At 36.7% G+C, this 13,066-nt stretch overlaps 1 protein-coding gene across 11 annotated transcripts in view; it reads right to left on the bottom strand.

The window, feature by feature from the left end:
* The window catches only part of CTNND2 (catenin delta 2), a 648,554-nt gene that overhangs the window by 522,342 nt on the left and 113,146 nt on the right, over positions 1–13,066 (bottom strand). For all 11 annotated transcript variants that reach the window (XR_010829527.1, XM_066992559.1, XM_066992566.1 and 8 more), the window contains exon 2: positions 3,473–3,606. Coding sequence is in view for 10 of the 11 variants with exons in the window: in XM_066992559.1 (XP_066848660.1) it covers positions 3,473–3,601 (129 nt within the window). In the remaining variant the exon portion in view is untranslated. The remainder of the gene's footprint in view (positions 1–3,472; positions 3,607–13,066) is intronic.

Below are 13,066 nucleotides of genomic sequence, written 5' to 3'. Positions count from 1 at the left end.
TGTCACTAGACTCTTCCTCAGCTTCCAAGAGAACTGTTTCTGTACACCAGGAAGTGAAGTACTGTCAACCACAGACTTCCAGGAAAAGCATTAGCTTTACTACATATTTACTCAAAAGGTTCTCAAGCAGCTATTTCTACATTCAAAACAGTATTAGGGACAGCTCTCTTCCCACAAACCTTTTATCACCAAGTGGGGTCAAAAGTCTCTTGCACAGATGAAAATTCCCAGCCAGAAACATACCACGCTTTTTGCAGAAGAAATAAATTCTTCTAGTTGCACATATCATATAATATATGTTCTCAGAAATCATAAAATCACATCTCATTTTGTTGAAGAATTGTTCTCATACTTACAGATATAAAAGCAGATGACAATGCAGAAAAAGGAATGGCCTAATAATGTTTTCTATAGCCTGCGAAACATTTTGCCAAATGCGTTTGCCACTATATCATAACAAAGAATAAGTCTTTCTTCATACAGATATTTGACCACAATTTATCCAGCATGGAAAACTGAAATTGTCTAGTGATTTTAAGAGGGCTTCATGCTTTCTCCTTAAAAGACAGTATTCTGACAGGAAAAACAAACAAACAAACAAAAACTTTCACAGATGTTCTTAACCCACAGAAGTTCTTATTTATGGGGACAGCTTGAAAACACCTAAGCTAAATTTCACTGCCTAGCATCTTGTGATTACTTAAAAAATATGGTGTATTATTCTGACCTCACCTTCAGCAGTGCTTGTTGACTTTTAAAAAGTTTGAAACATGGGACAAAACCTGGGTTCATACTGTTTATCCGTTGCTTCTTTTCAATTGTTTCTTAAAAGTCTGAAACTTGAATGTCATTCAGTGTGCTAGTTCAGGGTTAAAACACAAAAGAAACGTCTTATATGTCAAAGCAAGGAGCACAGCAAAACTTCAGATTTTCCAAATAAAGTATTTGTTTCACATAGGAAATTTAAGTAAAGCAAATATAGCACCTATGACATATTCTCTTGCCTTCTTTTACATATCCTGCCTTCTTCAAAGAAGCACCCATTACAGTCATCAATATCAAAAATCCCACAGTTTACTCTGTTGCAGTCACTCAAAAATACCTAGATATTTAATGAGAAATAACATATGAAGGTGCCACAAGTGTTTCAAGGTAATTTTAAGAAGTAATGTCACTTTTTAAAGTTAAGAATCAGCACAGACAAAGAAGAAAATGGTCTATATTTGATTCATCCAAACATAAAAATTACGAACTCAATAATTCTTTTTCTTTACTAGCAACACTTTTGAAAAATTGCCTGTTTGTATTTCTAAAAATTGAAGTTTATTTTTGGCTACAGTCACAAACAAAGCAAAATCACATACCAGGCAGTCAAGCCATTCATTCATTCTTCTAAAAAGCAAGGGATAGCCATCTGAGCAGACAGAGACTTCATCTACTCTACTAATGTTGAATTAACACAACGCATTTCATCTGCCTGCAGCATGGGAACGATGGCCCAGGATTCCTCCAATGAAACACTAACTAATGGAAGCCTGTCAAAACATACACTATATTATGGAAAACAAACAAACAGTTTGCTCTTTCTAAACCTTTACTACAACGTAGAAAGATAATATTGGAGTAACATGGCTTCCCAGTACCGTGGCTGAACGTAGAACCATGTCAAACTGACTTTGCTGAAGTAACCATATACTCTGAGGAATGCATTAACATCCCTGAAAAAATCAGGCTCATTTTTGAGCTTAGTATACACAATCTTCCAGATTCAAGATGGATCTGACTACAGATCACCTATCAAGAAGGAAGTTCACTTAAAAGAACACCTGTCACATTGGTATACTCTGTACCACAACGATTATCTTGTTAGTCAGCAGTACCTTAGGTTAGCTGTCTAGGCTGTTCTTAGTGGTAAGGGAGTGCAGAATTCCTTTCCTGCAGGCTCCTTTTCGCTGTGGTTCACAGGAATCAGAAATAACTTTGATCATTTTTTTTTCCAATTAAAATCCTTTTTGGACAGTGGATTCAGTGACAATTCCCTCTAGTACTCACTGATTTATTGTTTTGTTTGCTTATTGGTTGTTCAGTTGCAAAATATGACTAGGCATAATCTAGCAGCACCATCACAAAACTCACCAACAGAAAAATACTTCTCACTATTCCATCCCGTGTTTCACATTCCAACAGACAGGTACAGTCTATCTTCTACCCATGTAACTTCCATGTACGTTCTTTCAACATCAGAAAGTCAATAGCCAAGGCAAATACTTTTCTTGGTAATAACATAGTACACCACAGGCTGAAACACTGGTCTTAAATGGTTTTAAAACACAATCACATGCACAGGTAACACTACTGCCCTGGAAGAAGACATACATTAAAACATTTAAACCATGGTAAACCCGACACAACAGCATGCCATAAATCCTAAGACAAAAATCCACTTTACTACCATTCTTCCTTGCAATTGCCTTTAAAAGAAAAAAATAAAAAAGAAAAAAGAACCCCCCCCCCCAAAAAAAAAAAACATAAACAAAATACAAATAACCTCTAACACCTGAAAGAGATACTTGATATGTATCAAACAGAAAAAAATAAGAGCAAGGTCACATTTTTTTTGTAAAAGGCCAATGACTGGAGCGGTGTTAGATATCATAGACTGAATTCATGTATTAATTTCACTCAAGTAGCAGTGAATGTCTTCAGCAGGTAAGTTCACTACTTCATAACACGAGGAACAATTTAGCAAGAGAAAGTTGACTAAAAGCAACCATCATATGCCTCTTGAGGATATCTGCTTCTGCTGAGGCAAATGAGGTAGTAGTGGGGATCAGGTGTTTTCACGAACTAGAATACCAACCATCTCCTCATGTACAAAGAGGCATTAAGCAAAATCTGAGGGAATCAACCCACCAAAATTGACATAAAAATGTCCAAATCCATCTTTCTAGAATCATGCAGAGTGTCACACAAAAGGTCTTTCATTCAAAGATTTCTACTAGTTTTGGTTTTAACTTTCTAAGGCCAAAAGCCTCTGTCTATACCCAATTTTGCCCTCATCTCATTTCAAGTTGTGCATACGATAAAAACATTAACAAGCATATGTTAAATTTAATAATCTTCATATTCTTTAAGATTTTACCTAAAAAGTCTGGAATAACAGTTATTCAAAGCTACTTGTTTGTTGGTAGCTCTTATACGCCATGCCACATGCAGACTGCCAACAAGAAAAGCAGACATCTTTCAAAAGCACCATTCACAATAAGTAAATGTGCAGAATAAAATGAACAGTTCAATTATATTGCATCTATCATAGGACAGTACACGGAAGCATACTGACACGAAGAAATATTTCACATTCTTTGCAATTTGCATTTGCTAATGAAATTATTTGTATACCACCTCTGCAACCTTGCTAAAACCATTAAATCACATTATTCTCTTATAGAATGCAGATGCAGCACTTGCATACCTGTTCTTTAACTGAAGCTAGAATGGCAGAGGTTGTCTCAGTTTCCGAGCCATCGCCGTTGGATGTGTTCAACACAGGACTAAGGGAACTTGTCTTATCAGAAGACGAGGGCTGATCTGGCACAGGCATAGCTTCTGCAATTTATGGAAAAACAAAAGAATGATTTTGTTACAAGAAAGCCTATATATATATATATATAATAATAATATATATACATGTCAGAAATAATAATAATACTAATTTAAGGAAAAATGTAGAACATACATGCATCTGTTGTATAATACACACATAATTAATTTATAACTTATTTTAAACTATAAATACATTAAAAAAGTGGTTTCAAAACAAAATATTAAAATATCTCCCAGCCTTACTCTTAAATATTCATGACAATACATTTGGAGAATATTCATATCATTTATATCTGTGATTTTTGTATAGTATTCCAGTGGCAGTATCCAACACAAAATTACTGTATCATGAAAGTAATGAATCATGAAGTGCTTTGCAAACAGTAAACCAACAAAAGATACAAGAGAAATATAAAACTTCTAGTGTTCCTAGAACTTCCTAAACTGAGTGACTATTTCATAGGTATTGTATTTGAGGCCTAAGGTGACTATGTCTTCATTCTAGTCTAAAAGGCATTTTTGACAATATTTTATCAAAGTATTTTTGAAAAAAAAAAAAAACAAACAAACAAAACACACAAAAACAGCACACCAGTTCTTAAGCCATTTTTGAGACCTGTTACAAGAAAAATGATTCTTTTTTTTTTTTTTTAAAAAAAAGGAGTGACTGTAGAAAGATATATCTTTCTGAAGGCTAAGCTATAGAATAGTACCTCTAGTTAAATACCACTACATGCATACCTCAGTAGCAAAGTCATGCCACTTCCCAGAACTAAGTGAGCAGAGAAGTAGCATGCATCTTTACGCACAAGCAATTTAGGAAAAGATCAGACCCATGTGGGAGATGGACAAAATTATTTTGTGGAACAAAACTGGCCCACAGGCTGTCAGCTGGATGGCCTTCCTAAAGAGCAGTGGGGAAATTCCCAGGGATGTCATCAGCAGGATAATATGTGCACAGCAATCATCATTCACATCAGTGGCAAAACTCCTGCCTTTGCTCCACCCTGCCGTTCAAAGCCCATGTTTCTATAAAACATATTTTTTTTTCTCTTAAGCAAAATCTCAGGCTAGATTATAGTTTACATATTGAAGCACAAGATTATAAATCAGAAAACATTATTTTTAACTAAAGCAGCTACATATTTCCATATGACTCTTTTTGTAAGCAAATCAACTAAAGTGGTAAATACTGATTTTTTTAGCTTTGGTAACGTCATTGCTCCGGATACATAAGTAGGGTTTTTGGGGAGGGAGAGTGTACGAACGTGTGCACATGCATGTATGCATGCTCAAGGGAGGGACTGTAGGAGGAGCTCACCCATCACCTCACCTAAGGGACTGAGTCGAACAAGTAGTACTGGGAAGGGACACCAGGGTGGGGGGAAGAGAGGTGTCTTCTCCACATTTTCATTTAACCAGTTGTCTTCTCTGTTTCTCAATACCAGAAACAATAATTTGAAGTTCATGTTAATTGGCAATATACCTAATTAAGAAAAATTCCTGGACTCAGGCCTGGTTTTGGCCTGTGACACTCTCCAAGAGCAATGCCAAATGAGGCCAACCAAGGACTGGTGGTTTTCTACTGCTGTTAGGTTTTCAGGAATGTGGGGGAAAATGAGCCTGCATGAGTTGCTGGAAAACATTTACCTGCAACACAAAATACTTGCCTAGCACAAGCACTCCAAAATATTTAAAGTCTGCGTGTGAGAGACAGTAAGGATCAATGGGGAAGCCTCTCGGTGACCTTAAAAGACGCTACTGATAAGACAACAGCCATTTCTCTGTGTTCAGAATGATTACATCAGCGTGGTACTGTGTGTGTTTCTATCCTGAACTTTTTTTTTGGAACCATATTCAACTTTTTTTTAATTTTAATTTTCAGGCAGATTTTTTTTTTTTTTTGGTAAACCCTTTGTTTCCACCAAAGAACACTATGTTGCTAAAGCAGTTTTTGAAATTTTGCAAAAACCAATTTAAGCAGGAAAAAATCTGGTAACACAACCAACTGTTGCAATAAACTGTAAGTACAGCTTATTGCAACAATCAAATAGGCTCAACATCTGGACTGAACAGTAGCTAATATACAGCCACTGCATGTTTCCAGGATTTCTGTTTTTGTTTCATTTTGTTTGTTTGTTTTTATTTGGAGCTTGAAAAATGATTTAAAAAAAAAGGCATGTCCTGTTTAGCTAGAAACAGAGAAATCACAAGCAATGTGCCTGATGTTAAAAGTAATGTGTTGTGCACCCATTAAAACACTTCTTTTGGACAAAATATTATTTTTAATTTCTATGTCATTAGTTCAGTTTATTACTACAGGTATTTGAGATGGAAAGATTGCAACAAATTGCATTTAATTAGATAATGACATTGAATCTTCAGCGTGACTTTATCCAGCTGAGGTTTTAATATTATCTGTTTCAGCATTTTTGCATTACACAAATTTATATGAGAAACACCGTGTAGAAAGAAAACAGATAATGTGTTTTCAAAAATAACTGAGAAGCTACTGTACTAAAGGTAGTTATGTTCAAAAAAATCATACATGGATCAGCAGCAATAGCATTGCTCAACACTTAACGGAGCAAAGGCATGCATTTGCACTAGTCCACCTGATCAGTTTAGGTACACGTTTTAATTCAGCTTGGTCCTCAGTATAAGAAATTGGACATTCTTGGGTCTTATTGGGACTTAAAATTGATAGTACTGAAGAATTACAGAGGATACAGCTGAAAAGGACCTCCAAGTTCCCTACCCCACTGCCAAACCTCCTCAACACTGAAGATTATTTTTTTTCTGCCCAAGTAATCTGGAATATTTAAGACACATAATCAGTCCTTCACAACATCCCTTGCTGAAGCCTCCCATGGCCTCCTCAGTCTGTCTCAGGTTTCCACCCACCTTTCTGCCAGAAAGCTTGCTTTACTGCTTAATATGAGCTTTTCCTAGTACAATTTAAGTTCCATGTTTCCTGTCATATGTACAATAGACACAGAAATTGAATTATTTCATCAGTCCTCTTCAAAAATCACTAGCATATAGGATGACTATCATACCCTTCCTTCTGCTCTGGGCCCTTTTCTTAGAAAACCCACCCCAATTATTTTCATCTTCCCTCACAAATTAGGTTTGATGATGATAAGCCTTTAACTGACATACAAGGGCATTTAGCACTAAAAACAAATGGAAAAATAGAGCAAGTAGAAGAAAAATAAAAATTAAGAAGCCTAACAGAGTACAACAGAGCCGAATAACCACAATGTAAAATAAATCTGTTGTATTTAATTTCCACAACAGCAGCACTATTTCATACCAGTGTCACAGAAAAACAAATGAGATTCTGTAAGTCAGAGCATATACATGCTCCTGAGAGAATCAAATTTAAATCTTGGATGATCATAGATAGATGAACAGGAAAAATACTACTAGCCTGTTGGGAACATACTGGAAGTCATACATAAATAATTCATGTATTCCTGTACCTAATATCACTGCTGAAATTCTGCTTGGAGTTTGAACACACACACGCACACACACATAAACACACAGAGAATTGTCTTTCTAAGATTATCTGAAAACTTCACCTCAGTTTTCATGGAGGGAAAGAAAAAAAAAAAAAAGCTATACATCCAAAAAAAAACATCTTATCCCCACTGTTGGCCTTCAGGTACCCAGGCAGCAGCAGGGGGCTGCAGGGCCGCTGTGTGAGGGGAGGCCGGAGCTGCCCCATGCCGGACCCAGCCTGTTCCGGCCAGCTCCAACGGCCCCACCTGATCAAGGCCGGGGGAAGCGTATTCTGATTTTTGTCTTTCTCACCATCCTACTCTGTTTTTCTTTGACAATACATTAAATTAATTTTCCCCAAGTCAAGTCTTTTTGAGTCTTTTGCTTAGGACAGTAACTGGTAAGAGCTCTCCACCATGGAGGTGACAACACTGGCTTTTCTGTCTAATTTCCTGTTGAGGAAGGGGCGTGAGACAGTGACTGGGTGGTGGCCTGGCTGCCACCAAAGATCAACCCACCACACCCCACATACTCTTGTTGACCTGAACAAGAAAATTAGACAATAAAATTGATTAAATTCCACAAGAAACGCGAAGTTCTGCACCCAGGAAGGAACAACCCCAGGTATTTGGTGAGGGCCACCTAGCTAGAAAGAAGTTGTGCAGAAGAAGACCTAGGAGTCCTGGTGGACACCAAGTTGAACATGAGTCTGCAATGTGTCCTTGCTGCTACATTAGCTAACAGTATTCCTGGCTGCATCAGGCAAAGTATCCCCAGCAGCTCAAGAGACATGATCCTTCCTCTCAGCAATGGTGAGGCTGCACCTAGAGTATGTGTCCAGCTCTGGGCTCCCAGTACAAGAGAGACCTAGACATACTGGGAAGAGTCCAATGAATGCTACCAAGATAGTCAAGGGACTGGAGCACCTCTTCTTTGAGGAGAGGCAGAGAGAGTTGGGACTGTTCAGCCTGGAGAAGTGGAGGCTTAGGAGGGCTTAACATAAACACCTGAAAGAAGGGTGCAGAAAAGGACGGAGCCAGACTCTTCAGTGGTGCCCAGTAACAGGACAAGAGGCCGTGGGCACAAACTGGAACACAAGAGGTGCCATCTGAACACCAAGAAGCGCACCATTGCTGTGTGGGTGATGGAGCACTGGAAATGGTTGTCCAGAGAGGCTATGGAGTCTCTCTCCTCAGAGATCTTCAAGAGCCACCTGTACATGGTGATGGGCAACCTGCTCTAGGTGTCCCTGCCTGAGCAGTGGGGTTGGACCAGGTGTCCCTCAGAGGTCCCTTCCAGCCTTAAACATTCTGAGATTCTGTGGTTATTTCTTATTTATTTATTGATCTTGTGACAGCATGGTTTCCTGGACTCATTGAAACAATCTGCAAGAATATAGCCTACAATCAACAGCTACCATTGTGACCATCTCATGACCTAATGACAGCTGTATAAAATGTCAGCAGGTTAATATCCCTGTTTAATCACTATTGAGTACAGTGATGGAGGGTATAAAAAAATTAAAAATGGACTGAGCAAAATAAGAAATAGAAGTAAACAATAACAACTATGGTAAAACAGATAACCATCAAAAAACAGCGCCAAGGTACGTAATTGAATTCCACTATATTGTCTGGAATACAGATAGAAAAATACTGCTCAGTGCATAACCGAATCAGAGAAACTCCCCATCTTACATAGATATATTGGTTACTTTAACTCCCCCATCACAGTAACTTCAGCAACACTTCACTCTTCAGTATCTACCCACTACATTTCCATAAGCTGTAACTAACTGCCAAGGAATCCATCTCCTTCAGGATAGCAACTGATTTCAACTTTTTTTTTTTTCTAAATTACTTTTTCAAAATGGAATAAAATCAGCCAGCAGAGTTAAAAATCTTTCTAAAATCTACCTTTTACATACGCTCAAAAACAGAGGTTTCAGTAACTTTTAAATATTTATTCAAACTAAGCACTCAATATAAATTTCAAAATTATTTTTAATTATTTCTCTTGTATTTCTTTTAAACATTTGTAACAGCTTTTTCCAGTGAGTTTTTAAGATTCTTCTAGGACACAGTTCTTGGGCTGGTAGTAGCCCTTTCTTGGTCACATGAAATTCCATTAAAAATAAATAAGGAGATGGCTTATGTATCTAAGTCCTTTCTTACGGATGCATCATGGAAATTTTTAGCAATGTGGAACAAAATGGAAAACTTTTTTTTTTTTTTTTTTTTTTTATGACTAGGCTCCACAAATGCCCAGTAGCAATAGTAACATAACATTTAGAACTGGAAGATGAAAGATTGTAAGACCAGATTCCTTCTGTGACCCCTTGGGATGACAATGGATGGTAGATGGTGGACACCCTTCCTCTTAGAAGGGTTTCACACCTCAGAGGTTATACACCCAACTTTGCTCACTCCAAGGTCAAATTGCAAAAGCCTGTTCAGGCTGAACTCAGGCACAGGTACATAAAGGTATATTTTATACTATAAATAAATCCTTAGGTAAAACAAAAAAATATTTATTCTATTTATTAATGCTCATGGAAATGTCGATGTCAGATGCTACGGTTTCATTTGAAAGCTTAATCTTGTACGTGCACTTTTATGAAAATTTTAATCATACTGGGCATGGATTTGCTAAGTAGGGAACTCATTGGGTGTAACCACAAAGACATCGCTCGTAAAAGCATTTAGGTGACATAGTTCACTGCTGACATGCTGTCACTCTCTGTCAGATAGTGTAGCTGCATCTACCTTTCAGTGATCTTATTCTCCTCCTCCACAACAGAAATACCATGCTTCAATCAGCACATCCATGTAGAATACTGAAAAAAAAAAAAAACTAGAACTGAAAAAGCAGCATAATCATCTGTAAAATGATCTCTTAATTTCTTTTCCAACTTAAACTGAATTGTTTTAATAGGTTCTTGTTGTTTTGCAAACTATGTTTAAAGAAGTGAATCTTGTTTAAAGAAGAAGATATGTTTTAAAATATTAGACTGACATTCCTTTAAATGTCACTTTCTTAACGTTGTTTCCATGGTCTACTGTTACATCACCCTTCTGTGGGTAGAAAGTACAGATACATTTAAAAAAGCTCCAGTGTCGGGAAATCTATGGTAAAAGCCAAATTATCCACTACACTGGCAACTGCATCAAATCAGTAGAATAAGAAAATCCAAATATGTTTCCTTAATTAAAAGGTATCGCAGTAAGGAATACGTACTCCCCAGTGAGTTTTCCCTGTATGGTGAATCATTAATCAGTATGAGTATTCATTATAAAAGTGTAAGTCATGCTGTCTTACTGCACAGCAATCAAATTTGGCTCAAAGAGGTAATCTGGAGAACCATAAATGACACTGAAGTAGCCTTGGATAAGAACCAATCACTTACGAGAATCCAATATGTAGTTATGCATCTAGAAATATTTCTTGCTTCCTTTCCTCTAACAGGAATTTACTGTATACAGAGATTGCAGCGTGACTACCATTTAATAATACGCATTTCTATTATTCCTATTAAAGTTTGCTTTTTTTTTTTTTTTGCTATTGTTTCAAAATTACGGGGATTTACCATAAAATGAAAACATTTGAATGCTTTTATTTTACCTAAAAAGTGTATGTTTATGGCTATACTTCAATTTAGTGTTTATAATTTCAGTGACTCACATCAAGATTTCAGAAGCAAAGACTAATGCCGATCCTGTTGCTAGCTGATTTTAATTAAAAAACAAATATATAAAATACTCCAATGTTCTTCAACACAATAATTGCATGATTGCAATAGGAAACCTCTATTTCTCTCTGCGTGAATGAACAACAGATGTTATGTGTAAGCTTACCATTGTGAAAAGCTCTGACACACTAGCTTTCAACAACTAGGGTAAACAAAAAAAGCAACAAGTTTGGAACTGTATCTATGAACATGAAAACAACCCACTTTCATGGCATTCACTGAGGCATCCTGACAAGGAAAGAATTCAGTGGGTATAAATTAGGAGCCAGAACAACATAGAATACAATAGCTCTGGCAGTTCTTGCAGATTATTACCTATATATAATTCTATATACATCAAAAGTCTTGTTTGGTGCAGATATAGAAAAAAATACACAAAATAATCATTTCCACTATTATACATTGTTAAGCCAATTCAAACATTTGAGACTTTGCTTAGTCTAATTATTACATAGATATAACTATTAGAGTAACCAGGATGTTTTCAGTAAGTTTTCAGAATAAAATCCCAACTGGAGGAGATAGAAAGTGGCACTGCTTGAGAATTTAAACACGCAAGGAATCAACATCAGCAGAAAGATCACCCTCTTGCACTCCTTTGGTAATGTCAAACTACAGAGGTGATGGAAGACTGAGACAGCACTGGCTCTAGGCAGCAGAATACGTTATCTACTAACACTGCAATAAACTTTTCAGTATTGTAGTTCAAATACTCATTGTTGCATCATATGTGTAATGAAACTAAATCCTTCAGCTGTGTGGTAGGGAAACAGGAAGCACATAAAGACATGCCTTCCCGTCTCCTGCACACAGAGCCAGCAAAACTGTAGATTTCTTTTACCAAGGGCTCATTTTGTCCTATCTTTGCTGACAGTTTGATACAATTTGTGCCTGGGTAAGTGTTCTTAAAAACAGGCTGATAATCTCTTGAGTCCATGAATCAAGGGGAAGATAAGAAAATCTTCCAGACCCTGTCAAATACCTCAAAGAAGAAAATTTTTTCTGATTGCTTAAGTAATTATCACAACATCCTAAAGCATGTATCTGCTGTGTTGAAATTACTAGATGGGAAAACAGATTAGTTAAAGGAGACATAATATCTTAAAGACCTTTGTAAAGGCTTAAGCTCAACGAGGGGCCAGGGATATGAGGGATCAAGTCAGCACTCTTCCTATTCTAGCTAGCCCATCAGAGGGGCTTTCCAAAAAGCAGAAACTCCATTCTCTTTCTAAGATTGTTTGCTTCTTTCTACAATAATTTGAATTTCAAGTACTTTGAATTACTATTCAGCCTTCGTCCTTAAAATCAAACAAAAACTCCTAAAACATGCCCAATGATTTTAGCAGGATAACTCGAAAGAAGTGCATGAGAGAAAAGCTTCAGCATTTAGCCCAGAAAGCTTTGGGAAAAAAAAAAAAGCCAAGAGAAAGACGTCCAATTGTACATCACATTTTTTTTTTTTTAACTTGAGTAAGCACCAGTGCTGGTTGTGTAAAGATTTAAAGATCAGACTCAACCCATGAAGACAAAGTACTCTGTCAGTTAACTGCTCCCAACCCCCTTCTCTACCAATATATCATTGCAACTAAGTGATTAATTAGGACAGATAAAACACATGCTGGCTTGAAGTATGTTCCCACATCACTGGTATTGAAATCACCTACTTAATCTGTAAGAATTTTCCCTTTCCAGTTAGCATTCACCATTTGAGAACTGAACAACCTCCTAAAATTCTTACGAAAATATTTCACAGCTGGAGTCAGCAACATGATCACAAAGAGAAACAGACATAAAAATTCATACTGCTGCCAACATTCTACAGGTCTCAGCATGGGGATATACAATAATTGATTTCAGTTTTGCTGAAAAGTCTATTCATAAATCAAACAAAATTGTTCTATTTGTGGAATCCTGTAAGAGGATATTGTTTGCTGGTGTTACTGAGGGAATGAGAGTTCTTATTTTAGTGACAATGCCAATATCCTCAAGCATTCAGAACAAAACACAACTACAAACAAAAGTTAAAAACACTCCTATAGCAAATTCTTAAAATTTTGTATGACCTAGACATCATAAGAGAAGATGATACTAACAAAATATGTGATGTTTACTTTGTATTTCTTCAGTCATCATTTATATTCACAGGTCACCCCAGTCAATAAGTTGGAAATAAGTTGGAAATTAGAAATTTCTTCTCAGAAAGAATGG

This window comes from Anser cygnoides, chromosome 2 (assembly GCF_040182565.1).
Source record: "Anser cygnoides isolate HZ-2024a breed goose chromosome 2, Taihu_goose_T2T_genome, whole genome shotgun sequence".
Lineage (NCBI taxonomy): Eukaryota > Metazoa > Chordata > Aves > Anseriformes > Anatidae > Anser > Anser cygnoides.
This window is presented reverse-complemented; position numbering and strand designations above follow the sequence as displayed.